Source organism: Antrostomus carolinensis, unplaced genomic scaffold, assembly GCF_000700745.2.
Source record: "Antrostomus carolinensis isolate BGI_N321 unplaced genomic scaffold, ASM70074v2 scaffold50420, whole genome shotgun sequence".
Lineage (NCBI taxonomy): Eukaryota > Metazoa > Chordata > Aves > Caprimulgiformes > Caprimulgidae > Antrostomus > Antrostomus carolinensis.
This window is the reverse complement of record NW_010291597.1, coordinates 1-25,707: the sequence shown is the minus strand read 5'-3', so window position 1 is coordinate 25,707 and position 25,707 is coordinate 1. Positions and strand designations below refer to the sequence as shown.

Below are 25,707 nucleotides of genomic sequence, written 5' to 3'. Positions count from 1 at the left end.
GCATCAGTATTAGCAACTCCTGCAGAACAGATTTTTAGACTTCTAGTTTCAAAATGAGGTGTTGTAACCTGCAGGACACCCAAGCTCCTGCCTCTTTGAGCATCTGATACAACAGTAGATGCTGGTTCAGTAGCTTTGCTTCCTATCACCACCAGTCATTAGAGCCATTTGTTTTGCTTGTTTCTTTCTTATGGTTTTAGTATTTCCATCAGATGCCTTACTTGATCTTTCTTTGTGTGTGATAGCACCTGTACAAAAGTAAAATAACTGGAAATTAGATGTCTTGTGGTGTTAACGGGAAATTGAATTGTGTTTTATTCTACTGGGAGAAGAATCACTCTGAAAACAGTTGTTTAGTGCTTGTTCAGTATATGTCCAGCAGTAGACTATTGTTTTTTGCATGTTAAAGCTTCTGCTCTTCTTTAGAGCAATGATAAAATGCCTTCAACTAATGCAGTCACACCAAGCACATGAAGTACAGCACCCTCAAATACAAAAGCTGCTTATGGGTGTGTTTATATGAAGTATAATAAGTTCCATACTGTTTGCACTCCTTGGCACATGTACTGAGGTCATTTATGGCATACTTTAATTCACTCCCCACCCAATGTCTTCTTAATAAGCCAGCTGGGAGGTAGTGAGACTAATGTGGAAAACTCCTAAGTTGCCAGTGGGATCCCAATTGTCTGCTTTGTAGCAGCTCTTTGGAAAGCTAGAAATAAATACCTTGAAGTGATGGGATTTACTGAAGCATGGGGAGAGGGGGGTGTTAATTGTGTTTACAGACAAACAAGTAAAATGCATCTGAATTGTGGAAGAGCTTACAATAAAAGTAGTGACATCCATCCTGGCCGCCTTGCAACTTGGGATAATAGCTCCTAGTTGCAATGATATTTCTTTAAAAACATACAGTTCTTGTATAAAAGAGCAAAACAGCAAGAATTCTAACAAGCAGTTAAGTTTGGAGTGACTTTCTACCAAAAAATAGCTGGATGAGTATTCTTCCATAGACTAGCAGGATATTTCACAGCAGGAGACTAAACCTGTAATACAGTGATAGAAATTCTAATATGTAATATTTTTGTTATTGCTGTTTAGATTAATTCAAGATTTCTATTCTCTCTTTCTTTCCTCACATCTAGCAAAACTGTACAATCTAAAGTGGACTGCATTTTGGTAAGTACAACTCCAGAATGCTTTTTAATATTTAATAAACTGCAGGAATAAAATAGGTAGCTCTGGAGACTGAGAGCTATTATGAAGCCTTTCCTTAGCAGTGCTCTAAGGCACTACTACTAAATGTGATCAAGATTAGTTTCCACTGCCAAAAAAATACGTGATGTGGGTTTGGTGTTTGTTTTCTGTGGAAGTATTGACCTCTCATTGCCAGCGGCAAGTGGCTGTCATTGCCACTTGTAGAACTGTCAGTATAGATACAGCAGAGAAGAGTCACTTCCTGCTTTTGCAAGCATGATTTTATTAAGAAGCTAATTGTGCCTTGAAGTTCCATTGCTCTTCAGGCCTTTAATGACAATGATTACTGCTTTTGTTGTGTTTTCCTTGAAACAGTTCATTCATGGCCAGTACGACGTTTTTGAGGAAGGAACTAGATTGAACTGCACATTTGCACAAAACCTGGCAGACTGATGTCCTGGTCTGTGAAAATCTTGTGGGTGTCATAATTAGCAGATTTTTTGGGTTGTTTCTTTTAATCTTGCTGACCTCAAAAGTTGCACACCGTCTCAGGTACCTTCCCAGAAATGTGCAACACTCCAGATCCTGATAGCTCTACTGTACTACTTGGGACCAAGAGATAATGTTGGTTTGGAAGGAATGCCCTTGAAATGCATAAACATCATCTTCCTTTGTGCATTAAAATAACAGGATCTAAACAGTGATAAGGGATTATTTCTGGGAAGCAAATATCTAGCACTAACTCAGAAAGAGGTTTTATTTGTTTGTTTTTAATAGAGAGCAGATTGTGAGTTTCTTTAAATCAGAGTCTGAGTTCATAAATCCTAAGACTGGAAGGGACTGCTCATTCTAACTTTCTACCTTCGACATTTCATCCAGAAGTACCAGCGGGTAAGATAAAAAAATAACATAGACAACCATCTGGATACTATCAGATAGAATCTGTTCAGATGTATGACTGAGCTAAATAAGAATACTCCTTAAAGTCACATTATCAAAGGCGAATTCAGATGGTACTGTATTCTCTTTCCTTAAAAAATCTTAATTTATTATGGTAAGAGGTTTAAAGTAAGCTGTATTGTATTGGAAACAAACTGTGGACCCAAGTTTGCCTATGCTTAAAAGTTCTTGGATACATCCAACTAAAACAGCAATGCAGAAATGTCATTTTTGTCCACTTTATTCCTCATTGACATTTGTGGACACAAAGCAGGTGTCTTAAGATCTTATTTTTTTGTATGTGAGTCTTCAGCGGCAAAAAGGCAAAACTCTTAACACCAGATTTTTCTGTGGTGAAAAATGAGAAATGTGGGGTAGGTGTTCCTAAGTAGCATTGGAGAGGGAGTAAATAAGAGGTTAACCAGTCATTTGCTTCTTGGAAATCCATTTTAAGAAAGTGGAATTACACTAGGACTGTTCTTGCACTAAATTCCACAGATTTGCGGACCTGGGGTACTGGGGTAGGGATTATCGGTTTGAGCCCATTGGTTTGTGTAGGTCTCATCCATTGGATGAACAAGCTGTTTTTCTGAGTAGTGCTCTTGGACGCAAAGCGGTCTCCATAGCTTGACTTGGAACAGAGCAGCAATGTCCTGATGGTCTAATTTTCTGTTCCAGATGCCTCCTTGTCTGTCCTGCTGATGTGTTCAGAGGAGTCCTGTCAACAGTGGAAAGGCTACTCTAGGTTAGCAAAGGTAGATCTAATGCTGTTCAGGTAGTTTAAAAAAGAAAGATCCAAGATCAGAATAGTTTCAGGAAATAAAAATCAAGCTGAATTCTGGCAAAATGGTTTCTGCATTTTTACATGCTTTGAAAGCTGAGAGCTGCAAGACAGAGTCTAAAAGTATGTTAAACTAAAAGGCCATGACTATGTAGCTCTAAATAACTTCTTAGAGCTTCCTGTCCAGTTTTGTCCTGCAGAAAGTAGATGAGCAGGTTGCCTCTTTGGTGGAATGTGTATGGGTTTGTCAGAGTGGTCCTGTGACTGGGGTACCAGCTGCCTGCAGAGAGTCCTGACTCCAAGCTTATGGGCAGGTCAGAACATTTCATTTAAGTGCACATTCTTATGTGTTTTGTTCAGATAGAAACCTTTTCCAGGGCCTTTGAATCAGTTTCATGACAATGTCTGTCCCTTGTCTCCCTGCTTACTGTGAGGAAGAGATTTCAGACTAGCTTTCAGTCATATTGGGAGGTGCTAATGATTCCTTAAAGCATTTAAACTTGGTCAGTTTGCTAGCAATCTTAAAAGAAAAAGCACTTGTAGAGAAAAATCAGACTACACTTGTTGCCATTTGTGTTTGGTAGCACCAGTCATGGTCACAGTGTGCAGAGCCACTCTTTGACACGTAGACTACCTAGTTCAACACAGGATAGCAAGAAAGAGAGAAGTGGGAAGAAGAAACGAAGGTGATGGCAATAGTCTTTGTTGTGGAGGTAGCTAGCAGCAGAGGACTACAGAAAACAGCTAGTATAAGGGCACTGCGACTGCAATTACTCCTACAAGAGACCAAAGTTATCTGCCTTTTACTCATTATGCTGCACCACTTACATTCTGACATACTGTCAGTTTCTGGAAGATCATAGGAAAATCATTGTATGCTGTGCAATCCAAAAAAGATAATTAGCAAGAATTGTGGTGTAAACAGCCATTAAAAATTCATTATAACATCTTTTTAACTGTAGTAAACATGTCTAGCAGTGGATTCTCTTATGACTTTGCTTGTTATATTTATTGTCACATACTAAGTGAACTCTTGAACCTGATTTTTAAAATTATATGTTCCATATAATCGCTCAGCAAGAAAATTAAGGTTTCTTTCCTTAGTCCTCTGAAAAGAGATCGGTGCTGGTGAAAGTGCTGGATCAATGGCCATGAAAACCAACGCTGCTGACGGCTGGAGCAATTACAGTGTGGGCAGCAGGGTGTAAGATCTGTTGAAGCGATGTGCCTTGGTCCTGTTGTGGAGAAGGTGGTAGCTTGTCACTTGTCTTTTTGGCCCCACAGGAGACAGGCAGAAGCTCTGTGAAGCTTTGGCAGCTGTGCTTGGATGATGTCAGTGCAAGCTGCCATGTTTTTAGGGGTTGTTTGGAATATTTAGCACCTGAAATATGTTTCTGCTGCTGTTCAGATAAAGCATATCAGATATATTTATTAGCAGCTTTTTAGAAGAATAGATTCTGTTTCAAATACTAGCTGGTTTCTGTCATAATCGTATTTCAAACAAACCATCTGACCTTGAGCAAATTATTTAACCTTTGCTTCTTGTTCTCTATTCACGAAGTGGGGAGATGATTGCTTGACTACTTTGCTATTCTTAGTGTGGCTGTTAAATAATAGATGGTTGTTCTGGTGAAGTATGACAAGTTTTAGAACCAGTCTGCCGGTAGGTACAAGTTACATTGCCATTGGCATAGCCCTTTTTTACTTCGATTAGAGGATAGTTATCTATAAATACTCAAAATGTGGTAAGAAATATTAAGATCAATCTGCGCTCTCTAAAATAGTAGTCTTGCAAAAAGCTTGCAGCAGTGCCCCTGGCCTTCAGCTCCTCTTCATCAGAAAGTGAGGACAGAAATAACCTGTATTTCTGCCTCTATTTTGGAAATACGAAATAGTTAAAATGTGAATGCCTTTTTTCACTGTGTTCATTAGAGAAGTTGTAACTGCTAATTGTTCCTTATTTTATTCTTCCTCTATCTTATTTAAAATTTGGCCTGACTAAATACTTTCTTCTTTAAAATGATCCAGAAAAAGCATGTTCCCTGGATTTTTCCCGTGGTAGTCTCTTTTGACAACTTCAGCATGAAACTTCCCTAACATTTGTGACCTAACAGTAGATCAGCATTCAGGGAAAACCAGGTAGAGAGAACCAATCCACCAAGGTCAGGAAACCTTAAATGATATTCTGTGATTCTGGAGACTCACGTTCTCTGGTTCAAGCAGGAACATGAATAAACTCGTGTTTCCTATAACACAGATTAGGTTGTTAACCACATTCTGTGTTGAACCAGTCTCTGTCTCCTTGTGTTGCACAAAGTTTCAGTGTCCAGTTAGGGTCTTTCAGGGTGGAACCAGATGTCAAAACCTGCTATTTTCATTAAAAACAAAACAAAAACAAAAAAACCAAAACCACAAAACCCCAGCATTTTGGCCATCCTGGTTTATTTCACAGCTGTTTATTTGCTCAATCAAAATGCCTGTTAGAATGAAAAAGAAAATTGCTTCTGTTCCTAAGAGATCCTCGTTCTGTGTCTGTCTTAGACAGCAAGAGGACAGATTCATTTGGAGCAGATCTATGTGGCCACTGATAACACAGATATAAATGGGTCTCTGGTTTAATTTGTTTGCTACATATTTTGTGCGTTCCTTTAGCGAACTATCTATATTTGGTAACTGTCTAAGCAAAAATAACAGAGATTTCTGCTCCTTTATATGCCACTGGAAGTCTTTGCTTAGCTGTGACTTGAGGTTTCTAATTCTTTGTCCTTTGTTTTTCTATCTCAGAATATAAGACCACTCAGATACTTTGAATACTTGATATATTTTTTGGCTAAATTGAAGCAGTTGTGAAAATAAGTATGAACACTGCTTGCTCCCCATCTTCACTGAATCTTCTTTTATTTAATGTGATTCCAGTTACAGGAGATAAATATAACATGTGAAAAAGAAGAGTAACAGAGGTGATGCTTTGTGATGGCTTTACACCTCAGTTGTGCAAGCAGTTTAGCATGCTTATGCATTTTTCTAATGCAGCTTCAAGAAATATAGTTTATAAATAGCCTTTGGAGTATTAGACAGTCTTCATTTGATTTGATAGAACCAGTCAATGAAGGTTGGGAAACTTCAAGCAAAATTTTTACTTGGATCCTTTTAAGGATTCCCCAGATATTTTACATTCTGTGTGGGTTTTACAGCAACTGTAGCATAAGCTTTTATGGGTTATACAAAGGGAAATCTGTCCAAGATGATGCAGCATCACAGTCTTCCTTTTGATGCTGTGACTCTTTTCCACTCTATTGACCTATTTTTTCCACACTGTTGACCTATTTGGGGGGTGGTGGTGGAGAAAATTTATAGTATATTTTGTGTTCTTGTTTCTTTTTTTTTTTTTTTTTCATTTCCAAATGCATCCAATTTAGCATAAATGAAAACTCAGGATGAATTAATCTTTTTCTTCTTGGTCAGTAGGCCAGCTGAAATGTTCCTACACTTTCCCAAATTATTTTCTGATTGAATTAAATGATTTGAAAGTTTTGCTACTTTGAACAGTTGCAGTAACAGTGTTATTACTGAATTCACCAGAACTTTAGCACTGAGAACTGATGGATGTCAGCTGAGGTTGTGCTTACTGAGATTGTAAACCCAAGTTTTGAGAGTTTTAGAAACATTTAGAGAAAACAACCTAAACAAAACATAATGTTTAACAGATTTTTAAACTAAACAAAACATGATGTTTCCTGAATCTGCTTGCACTGACTGACACTTCCTCAGTTTTAAGATGGTTTTCTCTAAATAGATTCAGTTGCATCTAATAAGCTTAGGTTTATCTAATTATCACTCAGGTAGGATTACCTCTGTGAACTGCCTGAGACTCCTGGCTGTGTGTTAACTCTCCTGTTTCGAGGAGGTCCTGTCTTCTCAGGGCTTCCCCACAACCATTGCTGGAAGCTGGAGGAGTTGTGCAGAAAGTGCTGCCAGGGGCCAGGTGTGGAAAGGAGTGGCTTTTAGTGAAAACAGTGAGATAATCTCACTTTCCAGCTGCTTCTGCTGAGGATGTGAGGAAGCCATAATCCTCAGCTCTAGTGATGCAGTTTTGCTGATGAAGGAGTCACTGGCTCACTTGCATCCTTTGGAAAAGGCTCTGCTAACGTAATTCCAGTCAAATTCACTCTTTACACTTACATCATTGGGGTTTTTGTTTGTTTATTAGTTTGGTTTTTTAATTAGGAGGTTTGATGGACAGGGTGTGTGTAGCAGATCCTCCACAGCTTAGGCAGGGCCCTTCCCCACAGGCCCTTCCTTCCTTCGGCCAGGACACAGCACAAGCTGCTTCAGCTGCGCTGGGCACTGAGACTACTTCAGTATTTTTTTGAGGAAAAGTTTAATGTTTTTCTTAAAACCTTATCCTTCATGTTGCACTCTGGCACATTAGATTTGGAAGTGAGAGGTTATCTTCCACCTCAGTGTCAGAGTCATCGGGGGTTTTTTTGTTTTGTTTTGCCTGGACTGCTTTTGCCACGTGGTTTAGTGCTTACCATGCCAGGTAATCTCACCCAAACCCTGTCCTTTGGTGTGCTGCTTTGGTATTTGCTGTTTAAAGCAAAAAGCAGCTAAGTCCCTCAGAGAAGAGGAGGTCTGATAAACCAAGTGCAAAGTTGCTTGCAGTTGTTAAATTTCCGTCTTTTCATTTTAAAATGATTAATTTTCTGCAAATTGTTCCTTTGAAGGATGTTCATCTTTTCAATAATGGGTTTGTTAAAGGAGAACCCACCAGCCTAAATGCTGTGATTTATGCAGGAAAGGAAGAACAGAGAATTTGACAAAATGCACCCATTAAAAAAATACCTCTCTGGATATCTGGTGGTCTGAGCACCACTGCTGTCTAAGCTGCTGTCGAGCTATGTAGAAATCGGTGTCAGCAAATTTCAGGAGTTTGTCAGAGGGGAAAAAAACCCCAAATGTTGTGGTTTGCTGCAGCTTATAAAAGCAACAAATCCAGTGTCTGTTACCTGGCTGCTGCTGGAAGTGTTTCTTTTGGCTCTTGAAGAGTGTCTGTTGCATCGCGGGTGGCCCAGTTCTGTGGAGCACTTCTGCGGTGGGGACTAGGAGCCTCTGTGCTCTCCCAGTGCTCTTTCTTGGACAGCACATCTCCTTGACCAGAGTCGGGGGTCAGGGAGGGGACCCCTGTGTTGGGTGCAAAGCCAGCAGAGGGGAAGTGGGAGCTCACCTCTCTAGTACTGTTGTTAATTGTGTGCCAGCTGAAGCGAGGTGGGTCTGGACATGACTGGGGTGGGTAGGGAGCCGAAGCCTGAAGTTTAGGTTTTTAGTTTCCCCACTATCCGTTCTGCTCATTGCTGAAGTAAGCAGCCAGGTTTCACTACCTGTTGGTCCTCCTCTCTTTTTTCCTCTTCCTTTTGGAAAAAGATTATATTGACAGTAAGACACCAGTAAAGGAAAAGAGAATTAACTGTAATCCAGAAGCTGTATTCTGACTTGAAAAGGGATCATGGGAGTCTTTGACTCTGTACTGGTGGTGCTCCACTTCATGCCTTGCTTCTGTAGCGTCTTCCCGAAGGGAGAGCATGTTTGCTCCTGCTGCTGTTGAGCAGGCCTGAGTGTATTACCACAACTGATTTTCCTAGTATTTGTAAGTCCACGTAGCTGGTTTCAGATGACCAAAAGCTAGTTTGTTTGTAGCAATCACAGTTTGCATACACCAGGTAAAACTCCCCCCTGAGTCTGATCCTCAGCTGGGAACCACTGGAGGAGGAGTCTGGCATCACTGAGATTGTTGTTAACTGAGTGTCTTGTCTTCAGTACCCGTTTGATAACTATGACTACCAGAGGAAGCAAAAAAATACATATGTATATAGATAGATTTTTAAAATGTCTTAAGTGAAGTCTGTGATGCATACCTGTTAATATATAATGGATTAGGTCTGACATCCTGCATTGTTACAGCGTAGCTGGTTTTTTGATACTGCGTTCTCAGAGGTGCTTCATGTGTGCTCTGAGAAGATAATGTTTTCACGTTACATGTCTGGTTACAGAAGTGATGTGTTATTGACAGTTTTCCAGATTCTGCTTTTGTTGCACATGAATTTTGTAATGGTGACCAGTGCTTTCTAGTTTGTGATGGTGTGCAAATAAAATAGAAAATCGTGTTTCTAGTCCCAGAGTGCTCAGTCACATTCTTTCATCTAAGTAAATATTGTCTTGTTTAAAATTGTATTATTTAGGAATACACTGTTAGATGACAGTTTCTAGCTGTCAAGCTCAACTCTTTTTGTTTGCTTTTTCTTCTCCTGCCTCCCCCCACCCTTCTTTTTTAACCAAAACACCTTTGTTATCTAGCAAGAAGTTGAGAAGTTTACAGACCTAGAGAAACTCTACCTCTACCTTCAGCTGCCTTCGGGTCCCAACAATGGAGACAAAAGGTATGTGTGTTAGTGTGTAAATGTCAGTGGCTAGTACTCAAAACTCCCTGTGGCGCTTATCTGCTGAGGAACCATTCACATAATGTGTTTGGTAGCAGAAGCAGCCTTTATTAAACATTTAAAAATTATTTTTATTAAAAAAAAAAAAAGGAATTTTTAGTGCATGAATACCTTGTAAATATAAATCTCCTAAAATGCAAGAGTCATCAGAGAAAGTGTTTTGCAGACCAAGTGTGATTGTTCCTTTGCTTTTTCTGTGGGAAGTGATAATGTAGCAACACAAATGTGATGGTGGTGGAAAGAATGAACTAATGGTATTTCTGGTAACATTTGTTTGACTAAAGGAAGGTCTAGAAACCAACCTGCAGATCACAATGTTACCAAATTAGTATATATTCCCAGTGGGCAACTGCCTACAGGAAGCACTCTGAGCATCTGCTGGAAAGTTGGCTGTTTCCAAAGGGCAGCTGGCAAACTGAGTTGGCAAAAGCTTAGAGGTGGTTAGTAAGGAACAAGAAATTTTAAGAGGTGAAGCAGGTGAATTCTTACCTACCATGTCTACTTGTGGCTGCATATCAGTCAAGAACTGGAGCGTGGAGTCTTCGTGTTAAAATGTGGATGAAAGAGGGAGATAACTACTGCCTATGCCTCAAGGTATAGCTAGATGTGTGAAATACTAGGCCTGTTTGTCTCTGCTGTTTGTCCATCTGTGTAGGCAGGCAGTTATTAAGTCTTGTAAATAAGGAGAGGCTTTGGAACAAAGTCTTCATCGTCACTGCTTCTTCTTTCACTAGCGATCAGATCTCCATGTCGTCCAGCCGTGCCCAGCAGATGCATGCCTTCTCATGGATACGGAACACCTTGGAAGAGCACCCTGAGACATCCCTTCCCAAGCAGGAGGTTTATGATGAATACAAGTAAGTGCTCCCAGACTGGATCCATACATACGGCTTTAGTGAGCGTAGATAGTTCCGGGACACTGGCTCTACAGGAACACTGATGTACATGTACAAGTGCATGTAGCAGAACAAGGCCTTGTATACTAAAGTACCTGAGAACGTGCTAGTTACAGTGAGGCAAGCTGTATTCATTATTTCTGCTGCTGAAGATAAGACTGTGATGTTTAAATTGTGCTTTGCGCATGCTGAAGAAAAGGTACAAGTATTTCTTAACAAGTAAATATCGGCGTGAATATTGTTTTTTGTTTTGTGGACAGAGCAGCACAGATAAAAAGCACCAGTTAGTATCTTAGAGTGTGTTTTTGTTTGCTTGTATATGCGTATGTACATGACTGCCTTAACAAGGATGAGAGGTTGAATTGTTCCTCCTGGAAGTGCAGCTATTTTGCACATAAGATCTAGTCCATCACACCTTCCCAGAATAATGCATAAATATTGGACCTTCATGCAGCAAACCTGATTTCTACAGAGGCACAATATATCTGAATATGTATGAAACCAGTAACCAAGGCCACTGTGAGTCTGTGTTGTCAAGTCTCAAAGCTGCCGTGTAACGAGGAAGCGATTAGAAGCAAGGGAGAGGGAGCTGTCTGACGGAAGTTGGATTTGAATTCATTTACAGAACATTGCCCACGGCGGGAGGGGGGAGGAATTATCCTCAACCCAATTGCCTGAAGATGGATAACAGATTTATGATCTAATATGAATATTTCCATAATCTGAACAATTACACTAATTTGCAGTGAGCTGAATGCCTTCACCTCCTAAGTGCCTACAGGATTCAGCCCTTAGTAATTCTTATTCCAGGGTTGCCTTCTACAAATACCTCCTTTTAATTAACTCACTCTGGTCAGTTTTTTACTCTGAGCTGAAACATGATGGCATTTGCTTGCCTGGGGTTGATAAACATGCACACACCTATTTCTGAAGTCTGGCCATTGACTGGAGTGGTGACGCAGCCTGGAAATATAGCCAATGGCACAGATGTGCTGGGGTGGCCAATCCCCGAGCAGCAGCCGCTCGCGCAGACACAGCAACAGCGGCAGCTGCTGTGCAGGAGAGAGATGGAAGCGTTATTCTTAAATATATTTCTTATTAAATAATTTATGGCCTGCTTCAGCAACAAATCTGCTTGGCTTCCATGCTGTGCCAAGCTGCAGATGCCCAGAAAAATCATCATCCACAGATTGTGGAGTGTGAAATTTGGATGGCTTTTGTATGTAGCTGCATCAAGTATTTGTGTATTGTATTTTTTTCCTAACAAAATAAGGGTGGTAAGCAGATATTCAGGAAAATATCAAATGTTTGGAATCTGTTCTCCTTTGAAAGCGTCTGTTCTGTTTTTAAAACATTCAGGTTTTTTTAATGTTTTCATGAGTTATTCTTGCACACCAAAGGAAAAGTAGTCTTGGAGTGGGAGGTGGGGAATAGGCATATAAATAGATAAGAGAGTTAGTTTTGATAAGTCATTTTTCTTTACCTGAGGGTGTTAAGACCTCTCAAAACTCACTTCTGTCATATTAACAAGTTACCAGTTCTCTCCTCAATGTGCAAAGATAGATATTGCATGAGCTCAGAGTGAACAAGCTTATGCACCTGCATGTATAAATCAAAGTTACAAGGCTTCAGAAGAGTGCTGCAATCATACCAGCATCTCAATTCCCGCTGTAAATTTTGGTCAGAATAAATCTTGCAAAACTCCTGGGCTTCTGCATCACCTTTAATGTGATTTTTTTTCTATGAGGAGGGAAAGACAGAAGCTTGCACTCCACACACATCCACTGTTGGCAAGTGTTCATAGTGTTTCCAGTTCCTCCATGTTTCAGTAGCCTCTTCTTGCTGAGTTTATTCAACACAGTGATTGTTCTTTCTGGTTTTTTTACTCTTCTATTTAATTGTGAATTCATGTCTCTAACTGGATAAAAGTGAATGGATTCATCTCCCTTTTGAAAGGAATAAAATAAATGAAAAATGCATCATAATATAAGGCAGTAGCACTTGGGAAGGTTGAGAGCTTGCAGCTGAATTTCAGAAAGGAGGTAGATGAGAGCTATTTCATCTCTATTGGTGCTGTGATGCCACTTGCCCTGAAAGAATACGTTGGACTCTTAAGAAGCTGTGTTTCTGTTGGGCACATAACGGTTCTTCTCCCAGCTTCCTCTGGGAGTTATGGGGGAATACAATCTGGAAAATATTATGGGGATTTATGGGAAGCTGCCTAATATGTTATCTAGCCTACAGAGAATGGATGCTGCTTCCCATCAAATCATTTCAATGTTTTCTTGTGAGTCAGTTTTACTTGGCTATCTTCTCCCTATTAGTAAATGCCCTTCTGGAGGCAGCCAGGTGTAGATTTAACTGAGTTTAGAGAATTAAGATTTCAAGTCTAAGTGCAGTCCTGCAGTACTTATGCAGACAAAATCCCTATTTGCCCACAAAATGATTTCTTGAGCCTTCGGTAAACACTCAGGTCCTCTTAATCTTGCTTTTACTGCAGTGACGAAAGGAAAGTAAATCATTCATATTTAAGTTGGATGCCCTGAAGATTCACTTGATACACTTAATATGGATTAGGAGGTCTTTGAGTCATCCGGTATCTCTTTCCTTTAGTCTGGAAATCATTAATCCTTGCTTTACTGGTTGCTGGGCCACTTGATGCCACCTGACGCATAGATTACATGCACTAAGTGTTAAGAATGTTAACTAATAAGTTAGAAGAAGAATATTCAGAAGCTAGCACAGAATAGGGCAGTAGGTACAGGAATACCATGTCTGATAAGTAAAATAAAGGACACAGGATGCATACTAGTCTTGTTTGATAGCACTTAACCGGTGTTTTTATATTAAACTCCCTGATAGGAACAGGATGAGATCTATTGTGTTGTAAAGTCCAGTCCTCTGTCATAAGCAACTACCAATATAGTTCTTTTAAAAGCTGATCGAACTCCATCTAAAGCAGTTGTTTCCCACCTCTGCTGCTGCTCTTGGGAGTCTGACCTGCAATTTCATTTCTCTAATGGTTTTCAACATCTGTTTTCCATCCTACCTGGTTTTTAGGACTCATTTCTGTGCCAGTGTTCAGCTTACTGGGAGCCTACCTCTTCCTAAGGTTCTGTGCTCTAAACCATTTTTAGAGACCAGTTGGTTTGCTGGATTGGATAAGCCAAGATCTTTGTTTTGTTTCATGCAAGAGGTTCTTTATCATTTGCTATTTATAATGGTTTTTCTGCCCAGGAAGCTATGTGAGCTAGGCTATATAGCCTGACTGTCTTCATTGGCTTTTTGATTCATCTTATTTTATTGTTTAATTCAAGTGTACTTCCAGTGTATTTTATGTCTTAATTTGAACATCTTGCCAAAAAAACCCCAAAACAACCCACCAAAAACCAACCCAAAACCAAACCAAAACAAAAAGGCCTTTTCTCCATATCATGTATGGGAGCTCTGCACAAAGGAATGCAAGCAACCACGTGTCCATTGTCACTCCTGTCTCTTCATAGACCTTCCCTTCCCCCATCTGTTTCCCACCCACCCTTCAAATAAGCAAAACAGCTCCTGGGCTTAGTGATGTGCCAAGAGTGCAAGTAGCAGAGAGAAGAGCTTCAGGGAAGAGACTCCTGGTATGTGTTGTCAAGTCAATGAGAGACCACAGATGGACATGGAGGATTCTCTGCCGAGCCAGGAGGAGGAGGGGCCATATGGGATAAACTGTCTGAAAACTGAAATTACATTATAATAATGATGATGATAGCACGGAAATCACGAGCTTGCAGGAGCTACTAGTATGGATATGAGAGGACTGTGAAACAGTATGTTTTGCTGCTAGCAAGTAATTGTCTTGCAACAGATGTGCTAGACAAGGGGAATGGAATCTTTTTTCCTTTGTTTTTTTGTAGGGAAGCAATAATTTTAACTTTAAAGTTGGTTGATTGGTAGATCTCTAATCCTGTTGTTTTGCTGCGTTATTTTTTAAATTTGGTTTTGCTGACATTGTTGAGTTTAAGTCAAAGATACTGCTGACTGTTGCAGAGAAATTCACAGAGCCTTCCTTTGCCTGCTAGTCGAGACTAGAAGTCCTGTAATCAGCATCAGTAAATGACAAAGACCCACCTTTTAGGAATTTTCAGAGTAAAGTTAAAGTCTACTGGAGCCTGGCAAGGTGCAAGGAAAAACAACATACACAGAGATCTATTGCATATAAAGCAATGCCTGACTCCTAAGAAGGTGCAGCGAGTCAGAAGTATTCCTTTGTATTAACTTCAGAGGGATGTATCCAGAATCCAGAGTCTGTGACTGACAGGCATTGAAATGAAATATGTTGGTATATAAATTGGATAAAAATCTCGATGTCTCATACAGAAACTAGACTCATGGCTGATTGTATACCAGGTTGTAGGTAATATCTCCTGGTTTGGACAGAGTGACCTGGTAGCTGGGGGAAGCAGGTGTTCACAAGCTCTGCAGGGAAATGTCAGAACCAAATAGCATAAATCTTGTTGTTTATCATTATCAAAAAAATCATTACGTTTGTGGTGGTGCTTTGCAAGTAGAGGATACCTACATTACAGCCAAGGTAAAAGCAGCAGATACCTGCTCTGTACTAACTAGTGTTTTACCAGAGAAAATAAATGCAGTGGAAGTATCTCAAAGAATATATAATGCTTTCTATAGAGCTGCACTTTTCAGAGAAGAAATTTTGACTGGCCTACTTGGATGCAAATGCCATTACTAATTGTTACTGTTTTTACTAGGCGGTGCTGGGAATGAAACATCTATTTTAGGAGTGCTGCTTTTTCTTTCTTTCTGTCTTTGTTCCTTTATGAGCAGAACTTTGCATTTATGTACCTGATTAGAGTAGCAGGCAACGTGGTGTATCAAGTTATTGTTTTTCTGCTCTCCTCCTGATGCCCACACAGGATCATGTACAGTCACCTCTTCTCTTCAGAGACAGGTTGTTTTTGTGTATTGCTGGTAGGATTTCTCGCAGGAAAAGAAGGTCATTGCTGTCTGGTGCTGACTCTGTGACTGTAGGAAATCTGAATGAGAATGCTTTAACAGTATGTTTTGGCCCGTAGCACATTAACATCTGTGAAATACCAGAAGGCTCTTGAACAAAAGGAATATGGCATTCATATCTTTGTGCAGCCTTAAGCACTTGCTGTGTAGGTAAACCTTCCACAGTTCCTGGTTTTTCTCCCGTGCTTTCACATGTTTGTGATTTTCCAGAACGTTCACGTTTTGCAGCAAAATTAACAATCCTTGTTCTCTGCCTCAAGGAGGTATTTTTTAAATATCTCAGATGTTAAAACATATGAATAGATGTTGAAACAAAATTCCATCTGCTCTTTTTGAGAACTGAAGACAGATAACGGTGCCCATTTTCATAGAATCTTACTAGAGTAAGTAAACTTAGCAAAATAATTACCTTTTGTTGCTTTGTTCCCCTATATCATCAGGTTGTAAACTTAGTTGTGCGAAGATCTGTGTTTGCAGAGGCAGCTGAAATCTCTGTTAATTTAGGCCTGTTAATGAATGTAAGGATGTCTGTAATTAAGCCACTCTCATAGTTCAGTAGTGGTACAGTGGTAAGAGGACTAGGTCCTCAGTACGTTTGTTGCACCTGTAAAGGTGAAGCTGGGTCCTTGGGAAGGTACACTTTATTAAATTCAGTTCTGTTAAGCTCTATTAAATTGAGGTTATGTAGGCAGAATCTTTCTCTAGACACTGACAAATCTCTTGCCCGCTGCTTTTCAAATGTTCCTGCAGTACTTCAGGCCTTACCACACTCAATCTATACTATTGGCTAGAACAATATCTCTGCTTTTTTTATGTCCTAAAATAAGTGAATTGAAACATATGCTTCAAACTAAGTTGTGGAGTAAATCTTAACTGTGCTCTAGATAATGCCACTACTTGTTATGTCTCCACATGACTTGTCTTTGAACTCAGTAGAGAACAAGGCAAAAACTATGGTATTAATAGCTCTGTTTATACATTTTTAATTCATGTGGATATCTTCATTAATGTTAAATGTGGTTCTAAATATGGATGGGTATAAGTGTTTTCTTTTGAAAACCTTTGATGGAGTCTATCATGCGGGCTGGCCTCTTGTATTAAGTTTGATTCCATTCACGCTTTCTTTCTCTTTGTTGCAGGAGCTATTGTGACAATCTTGGCTACCACCCATTAAGTGCTGCTGACTTTGGAAAGATCATGAAAAATGTCTTTCCAAACATGAAGGCCCGTCGTCTAGGCACAAGAGGCAAATCAAAATATCCTTTGCTAGAATGCTTCTCAGTAACTTCTTCTGCACTTCCCTGAAGAACATCTGTTGTTATGACTTAACTACCAGCTAAATATAGAAGTAATATTAAATAACAAATGCAGACACTTTCCCAACGTTCTTTAAAAATTATTAATTGTGGTAGTGTTAGGTCACAAGATGTAACTTCAGAAACAAACTTAAATTTAGGTTTTGACGCTTAGTTCTCACAACAGCAAGAATTCAAATAAGCTTTATCATTTAGTTCAAAGGGAAATACTGGAATAAATGAACTTGCCTTATATATGTGCAATAACTAATATTTTATTGGCAATACCATTCAGAATTACCAGAACGTTTTGCTTTTATGTTATACTTGCGCACACCAGTAATGTAAAAGTTAGTTGTAAAACCGAGATCCTTCTTAAGCTGTGCTACAGATATTTCATAAAACTGCCTCTCTTCAACCGCTGCTCTTGCTTGAAAGAGCAGAGGGAACTGGGAAATTGTCACAAAAACTGAGTTCAGACTTGGAAGGCACAAACCGAGGCTTGTCCTGAGACAGGAAAGACAATTCAGAGCAAGAGTTTCTAGGCTGGGGAACACTGTATCTCTCTCTGGACTACAGAGTCTTGTTACCTGTGCCCAGAGTTGGAGTCTGCTTCTTTCCCTCCTTCCCTGTGTTAGACAAATAGGCCATCCCAGAGGGCGTGCAAAAACACTACCCTATTTAATTGTAACGTAATACAAACCTTAAAGTACTTAAAAAATATTATGTTGTCATAGTGTAACTAGACATAATTGTTACAGGCAGAACTGTATACAGATCTTGGGCCAGATTAGTTTATCAATTAATAGGCAGCCACGTGAAGAGTTCAGGGCAAGTGTTGTGCAAAAGAGTCTGCTTAGACCACTGATAGTTCTTCTGCTTCAGTGTAGGGGCCAGAAGCTCTGCTAGGAAAGAAATACAGTAAGCAAGTCTAAAGGCTACAAGGATGTGATTTTTTCTCAGGCTTTTCTGAGACTGAGCTGTAGTTTGTCTAGTCTTTAGAACACTGAGGTGCTCGATTAAAAAAAAAACAAAAACTGTTACTGATTTTCAAAGTAAGTATTTTTTTTTATCAGCAAGAATTTTGTCTTTTCCAAGTTGAGAATTACACCTTCTCTTGAGAATCCTCAGAAACCATTGTGAAGTAATGTAATGCCTGCTGCATCCCCAGGGTCGACTCCTGCTCCATTCTGGTGCGCTGAGTAGGTTAAGCTACTGCAATAAGCAAGGGAGGGAGAGCATTAAAAGGCCAAAAGGCATTAAGGTGCTTGTAGGCTCTCATTAAAAACCACTCAAAAGAACTATCATTAATGATATGGACTCACTGTATTACTGGCCTCTGACAAGGTCTTGCCTGAAGCATGCGCTTACAGAGAGAATTAAGTGCTAGCAAGCAGCCCAGAATTCTTTGTCTTCCATAGAGGTAAAAACCTTCTATGTAGTAATAAATGGCAAAGTTATGTTTCAGTTAAATTGTTTCATAAAATACAACGTTGGATTATCTAGCAGTGGAGTCCAAAACTTCATAGTGATGTTCTGGATAAAGCTAGAGAAGTTTTAAGAACAACTCATATGTAATTGTAGCTTGACCCAGGGGATCTCTTTCAGTTCTGTTTCCTAAGTTGCTAATTCAGTATGATTAAAATGTGACCTTGTCTCACACTCACCTTAATATCTAGCTTGCTTACATTTATTTTAATGTAATTATGTTCCAGTGCAAGAAAATGGCAAACTCCATAGTCTATAAGAGAGAAATATTTATAGAAGGTGAAAAATTAGTGATCCTGAAAAGGGTTTGTGTGTCACAGAGAAGAGACTGTGTATGTGGACTCCCAGAGTAATGCTGTGGAGAGTAAAAAAGGCTGATTTGGTTTTTTATAACTATAAACAAGTGAGTAAGAGTAATGGAGGGAATATATTTTCTGTACTGATTTGATTAGTGTAAGAGCAAATAAGAAGAATTATATCATGGGTGGGGAGAGAGCCATAAAAATTGTGTCAGATCTTAGGAAGAAATGACCTCATCAGTCATTTGTCATGGGGAACTTTGGTTTGTGGAAGTCCTTTAGGAAAAGGAAAGGTCAGGAAATTTAGCAAAAAGAGACCAAAAAAACGCCCTCATAATGAAGTGAAACCTAAATTTGGGAACTTTTAATAGTGATTAACTTTTGTAAATGCATTCTCCATGTCATTTTAGGCCTGGTTTAGGAAAGGATTTTAGTCGAAATTTATGTTAATGATTTAAATATTAGTAGCTAATTTAAACTACTTGGTGTGGTTTAATGGTTTTTCTAAGGCATTATCAGATTTATCACACCCAGCATCACTTGCTTCTCTGCATAGATAGAGAAGCCCAACAATGTGCCCAAGAATGCAGCTGTTTGTAGGCTTTTGATTCTGGCTGGCTTTGAGACTATGTTAATGACAGTAATTCTTAGATCTGTTGTTGAATTTGCTTAAAAGCTTATGAGAGTTATCAGAGGAATTAGTGCACTTCCCTCCTATTCCCCAACTAACAAGCAGACACAGTTTAAACCTTAATTCTTGTTCACATATTGCTACAGTGGACTGAGGAAGAAGGCTTTTGTGCATATGCCAACACTGCCCAACCTTGACTTTCATAAAACTGGAGATGGGGTATGATATATACTTGCTTATTTATACATATTTCTGCAATTTATTTTTTTGTCTGAAGTTTTCAAAACAAATTGAAGATCTACTATCCTGTGATTCTGTGATCTGTGTAGCTTTTAAGATTTTTCTATTATAAAAACTAATTCAGGAGGTGAAGCAGACTTTCACAGTGTTGCCACCCACAAGCTAAATCTTTTTAACTCTGATACTGTTTTGGTTTTATACTGTATATTTTATAAATATATTTGTATATTTTTGGGACAAGGAAAAAAAAAAGAAAAAGGAACCCCAGTGAAAGCAGCAGTCCCTGAGTAACAGTGGCTGCTGAGTTGGCACGACCTTGGATGCAGGGAGCATCAATTGTTGGTGGTCCAGATATTAGGATTCTCTCTGTGATTTTCTTCCAGAAATGTCAGCTCCATATAATGCCTTTGGAAACAGGCAGTAGATTAATGTTAAGGCATTTCATTTTGAATGATACTGATGATGTCATCTCATTCACACAGTTTCATGAAAAACTGAACATACTCAACTTTTTGTGTGTTTCTGATCATCATTTGTTCTCTGTTCTTGTTTTTATGCCTTAATGACCCTTGATAATTAAAGTAACCTTTCCTTCTTTGTTTGTTTGTTTTAGTTGGATGGGGCAGAGCCGTCTGGGCAGCTGCAAAGTGCTGATGAAGAAGTTGTCTCTGCGGCCTGCCGGCTTGTTTGTGAATGGGCCCAGAAAGTGCTGAGCCAGCCTTTTGATACAGTCTTGGAATTGGCTCGTTTCCTTGTAAAGAGTCACTATATTGGTACCAAGTCAATGGCAGCTTTAACAGTAATGGCAGGGGCACCAGGAGGTAATGAGATAACTTAATGTCTAATCGATGAAATAGGAGATTTTTTTTTAAAGAGTAGTAACGCCTTGGTTTGAGGAAGCACTTCTCTTCAGGGCAAACTTTAAACACTGACTCTGAGCACTGAGCATGCATTTCTATGATTTTAGTCCACGTTGCTGCAAATTATTTTTCTTGCAGGTTGTCCAGTAAAGAGATCTGAAGATAAGCCATGGTCTCAGGTTTAGTTTGTGATTCTGCCATTCCTCCGATGAGGACCTTGGTCTTTTAAAGTCATTTCAGGACATGGTAAACTTTAAGCATGTGGGTAATTGTGCTGAATTTATGTACTTTGCTAGATCAGGAGTTTGGTGCCAGTACAGTGGTGGCTTATAGACAAACTGCTGGTGTAGCTGTGTTTCTGTCTGATAACTTGTCCTAATTTGGAAACAATTGTCTGGCTTGATTTCCCTCTCAAGAGCAGATTTTCTTACAGGCATTTCTGATATGTCAGATGCAAATTTTCCTGAGATGTTTGACCAGTGTTAGGTAGTACAAGCATGTCAGCTGCTGTTGTTATTGATCCCATTAGAAATAGGAGAACCTTCTCCAGGGGCAGTTGTGTGACTGAGATTCCAGCACTTGATTTCAAATGTTCATTAAGGATTGAGGTAAAAAGAAGAATTTTGTTACACCAGATGAATTTCAGTTCTATTCCGTCTCTGGGAAAGCTTACATTTGATGTGATTGTTTGTACTTCTACTTTTGTGTTGTTTCCCTCTTCATTCTCAAAATCAGTCAATCATTTAAGATGGGTTGGTGTTTTTTGTAGTTGTAGATCAAGTAAATTACAAAAATGAAGGATGGAGAGGGAAGTGCAAAACATTCCCCCCCCAGACATCCCTCTGTGAAATTCTGCCCAGACTTGTCAAGCAAAATGTGTTTGGAGCAAGGCAAATCTTTTGACTTGAGATAGGCAATTTCAAATGGAAACTGGTGGTCAGGGCTGTAGGTTGGGATGATCCCTTTTTGGATCATGTTCTTTCTCCTTCCAGCTCTCTTTCCTTTATTGCAGCTTGGAAGTGATGGGTGGCAGTGGCAGGTTTTGCTGCCTGTATGCTCCTTTTTTACCAGTTGTTGCTTGGCTTCATTATTTCTGCTTGCTGTGCTGCTAGAAGGAACGCTAGGTATACGTACAGCTCTTCAACTCATGTAGCTTCTCCCCCTTACTTCCTTCAAGAGAAGATGGTTTCTTTCAAGGAGAAGGGCAGTTATTTCCAGCACATGCCTCTAGGCCTTAGGTAGTCATTTCAGGAGAGGTTCTTTATAGAATGACAAATAAAATATTCCCATTCTTCTTTATTGCAAGGAGCTACAGTGTCTCTGTGCCTTAACTGAGAAAAAAAGCAAACTTTTTACCCTCAAAGAAAAATTTTTTGAATTTTTTTCTCATAAAGGTTACTTGCCTTCAGTATTCAGCCCACATAGCTGACTTGTTTTTCCAGTCATTGCAATATACTTGGGCATTTCACTACTCTGTGAAGATGGAATTGTGAAAGTGAAAGCATTGTTGCAGTGTTCAAGCTCTCATAGTACATCCAGACTGCTGCTGAGAGAGTAGGCTCCCAGACCACAGCTCCTAAACATGTACTTGGTATCTAAAACCAAATACTTGCCCTAAAATGGTGTTCCTTAATTTATAATTAAGAGTTATGTTAAAAACTGTGAAATCTGCGAAGTGCAAATGAAATGGTGCTAAAGCATTTTTAGAGGGGCAGTACAACGGGGTTAGTTGATAGAGAGCATGCTAATCCTCTTGACTGTTAATAAACAAAAGATCATAAATGTGATGTGATTTTGTGAATGGAATTGGTATCAGCTGCACGGATGAGACTGACTCCCTGTTGTTCTCCCTGGAAGCATCACTTGCTTGTGATCAGCAAAGGCATTGTCTCCAGAAAAAATGTAAAAGTGTTCTCCCATTCCAGTTTCCTTTTGGTTTGTTTTTTTTTTACCTTTTCCTTTTACCTTTACCTTTTCCTTTTTTTTTTTTTTTTTTTTTTTACCCTGGACACTTCTGTTACTGCTCTTCTTTCACCGTTATCCCTGATCACACAGGTTGTGACCCATTCTGATGTTATACACATTGTGTTTAATGCCGTGGCCATTAGACTGTATCATCTGCTTGTCTGTGACACAGACCCACAGCGCCTTAGGTTTTGATAACAAAACAAAACGCAGTAGATGACGAACTACCATATCCGCTGCCCTCTGCTGTCAGTTAAATGAAATGCGTTGGTTTTTAGATTTCTGCTGACACAAAAATTGCAGTTTTGAGATTACTAAAAACAAGATGTATTTAGTATTTTAGCAGCTAATGCCCAGCTTGTCTAACAGATAGAGGTTTTGCCACAAACGTGGAAATAAACTGAGACACTGAATAGATTTGAGCATGAAGTGGATGTGAGCACCTTGTGGAGGAGGTGTTCCCAGAATGGTTGTGAAGATGCCTGCCATGTATTCTGTGTGGTCAGATACAGAAGCGGCACTACAGCAGAAAGGGTATGTGTGGTTATAATTCATTCTTCTTCTTTTGCATGCAGGAATAAAAGGGATCCCCCAGCCCTCAGCTTTTATACCCACTGCTGAAAGTAATTCCTTTCAACCACAAGTGAAAACTCTGCCATCTCCTGTTGATGCCAAGCAGCAGCTGCAGCGTAAGATCCAGAAGAAACAGCAAGAACAGAAACTGCAGTCCCCTTTGCCAGGAGAGTCTCCAGCAAAGAAAACGGAAGGCACCGCAACCAACGGTGTGACCAGTATATCTAATGGAAGTCCTGCAATTCTGTCTCCTCCGCCGATTGGCATTGTTGTGGCAGCTGTCCCCAGCCCGATACCGGTAACGTCGTCCAGCAATTCTCTAAAGAAACCACCTTGTGAAAGGGTTGTAAATTGCCAGTAACTAAGCAGTGGTGTCAGTGGGATAGAAAAATGGTTTCCATTCAAAGGCTTGGGTCCCTTGATGCTTTTCTGTCCCAGTGACTGTGTTATACCACATGAGTTACAGGACTGATACAGGGGCAGCAGAATTCTGGTCACATAGCATAGGCCGAGGTCATCTTTGCAGTTGTTGACAGTGGGATTTCAGCTAGCAATAATTAAGGTTATATGTGGGAATAATTGCCCTTGAGATTAAGTTTAACCAGACGAGAGAGCTGACACCTGTTGTGTGGGTTGCTGTGTCCCTAATATGGAATCTAAATTGCCTTTCATTGGCCTGGCACCATTTTTTTTAACACTTTTTGTTTGGTTTTTTTTTAATAACACAATTTTATTTTTGCATGATTGTCTGTAGTATGGAACATCTTTGTCTTTCAGCCATACCAAACTGGGCGGGAGGGGGAAGGTTATTTGGTTTTAAGATGTCAGCTGTGTTGTCAATTTCAATAGGTAAGCCAATTTTTCTGCCTGACAGTGGGTTTGTATTTAACTCGCTTTTGAAATCTTAACAATGAGCAGTGTTTTGAACACATCCTCTCCTCTTTAACCTTTGTATGTCTGTCTTTTTGTTCCATGTGATGAAGGATTGTGTGAGAATGACCCCTTCATTAGCAGAAGAGCAGACCAGTGTGTAGAGGCCACGTATCTGTCTATCAATCCTTAGGCGGACAGATAGAAATTGTATTGTATATAGTTGAAGAGCTTGTTTTGTTTCAAACTGACATTCACTAGCTTTGGTGGATTGAGCTGTGTTGTCCTTCACCTTTGAGATGCTTGGAGATGAGGTAGCCTGTGGGCTTTGGGGACTTCCTTGCTCATTGCTACATCTTTTCTTTTTCTCTTTCTTCAGGTGCCAAGGACCAGGCAGTTGGTGACGTCTCCAAGTCCTATGGGATCGTCCGATAGCAAGGTCCTGCCACTCAACGTTCAGGTGGTCACTCAGCACATGCAATCAGTCAAGCAGTCACCAAAGACTCCCCAGAACGTTCCTGCCAGCCCAGTTGGTGACCGCTCTGCCCGGCATCGCTACCCACAGATCTTACCGAAGCCAGCAAATACCAGTGCTCTCACCATCCGCTCTCCCACGACGGTGCTTTTTACTAGTAGCCCAATCAAGACTGTTGTGCCAGCTCCACATGTGAATTCCTTAAATGTGGTAAAAATGACAGCAATATCTCTTGCCCCAAGCAGCAGCAGCGTGCCCATCAAACAGACGCCTTCAGTTAGCAGTAGTGCAGGAGCTGTGGAAGAAGGGAGGACTGGTCCACAGATAAAAAATGGATCTGTAGTTTCGCTTCAGTCTCCAGGATCCAAGCCTAGTGCTGTTGTAGCAGCACCTGCAGTCAAGATCAAAATGGAACCAGAAGCATTGCTGGACGAGAACTCAGTACAAGGCCAAGAGAGCTCTGATGTGTCTAAATCCATAAAGGCAACCCCTGACCTGCCTCCTGCTCAACTAATTAATTTTGAGGTTGCAACCTTGAAGGTTTCAGCTGATGATGTCGTGGAGGCAAAACCAGTTAAGGGCTGTGATCAGGAAGCTGAGGAAGCAGGGACCAAATACAAAACACAATCTAATGAGATCACACCAGTTTCTTCAGCAGGCAATAATCAAAGCACTCTAAAGCTCTCAGTTGCCAGTCAAAACGTGTCCAGCACCAGCATTGGTTCACCTCCTACTAGTGAGTCTATGACTAAAGAGAAAACATGCACTAGAAGTCCAAGAAAGCGACAGGCTTCTACACTTCAGGATTCCCAGGTACCACCTGTAAAGAAACCACTGGTGGAACAGATTGCAGCTGGTAATGCTGTGGAGGGTCAAAAAGCAAACAGTGTTAAGAAGTCTCCGAAGGCTGGATCATTAGCTAACAGTGACAATACAGCAGCTCTTGTTCAAGTTCCCAGCAAGGCACCTGTACCTTCTGCAGCTGCAACAAACTTGGCACCAGACCTTTCTTTGAGCACCAGTTTAAATACTAGTGATTCTGCTTTGGGACAGCAGCTTGAATCAGCACCGTCTCCAGATATAAAAGTAAAATTGGAAGGAAACATGTTTATCATAGAAAATGATTCAAAATCTGATGGCAGCTTTAACCCAAATACATGGCACCATATCACCAAAACCTCCGACTTTGCATCTGTGAGTTGTGAAGAGCAGCAAGATATCAGTGTTATGGCTATTGCAGGGCACGCTGGCTCTGGTGACTTACAGGAGTCGGCATGGGAGCCAGTGCACTGCGAAGGTATCCAGCAGGATGCCTACAACCAGCAGTTACAGAACCAGATCCAGGACTCGTCCTTGGGTCAAATACAAGCACAGTCTTCAAATCAGTTACCTCTGCAGTCTGAGCTGAAAGAGTTTGAACATACAGTCCCTCAGTCAAACGAAAACTTCTTTTCATTTGACGATGACCTTACCCAGGATAGCATTGTGGAGGAGCTGGTGCTCATGGAGGAGCAAATGTCCATGAATAATTCTCATCCTTATGGTGGTTGTCTAGGAATGGCACTTCAGAGTCAGGCTGCAGCTCAAGGAGCTCCTGTGTCATCTCATCCAAGCAGCGTGCACTTTTACCATTCGATCCATAACAACAGCACTCCGATTCACACTCCCACTCCCACTCCCACCCC

The 25,707-nt window shown here is 40.2% G+C and overlaps 1 protein-coding gene across 1 annotated transcript; it reads left to right on the top strand.

Moving 5' to 3' along the window:
- Nucleotides 1–1,149: 1,149 nt before the first annotated feature.
- Nucleotides 1,150–25,702, top strand: RFX7 (regulatory factor X7; the record flags this gene model as incomplete). The annotated part of the gene is made up of 8 exons (XM_010176553.1): nucleotides 1,150–1,176; nucleotides 9,269–9,351; nucleotides 10,146–10,268; nucleotides 16,466–16,582; nucleotides 19,174–19,258; nucleotides 19,893–20,100; nucleotides 22,680–22,975; nucleotides 23,927–25,702. Coding segments are annotated over exons 3-8 (2,592 nt in total), but the record flags the coding sequence as incomplete, so codon positions are not given.
- Between the last annotated feature and the right edge of the window lie 5 nt (nucleotides 25,703–25,707).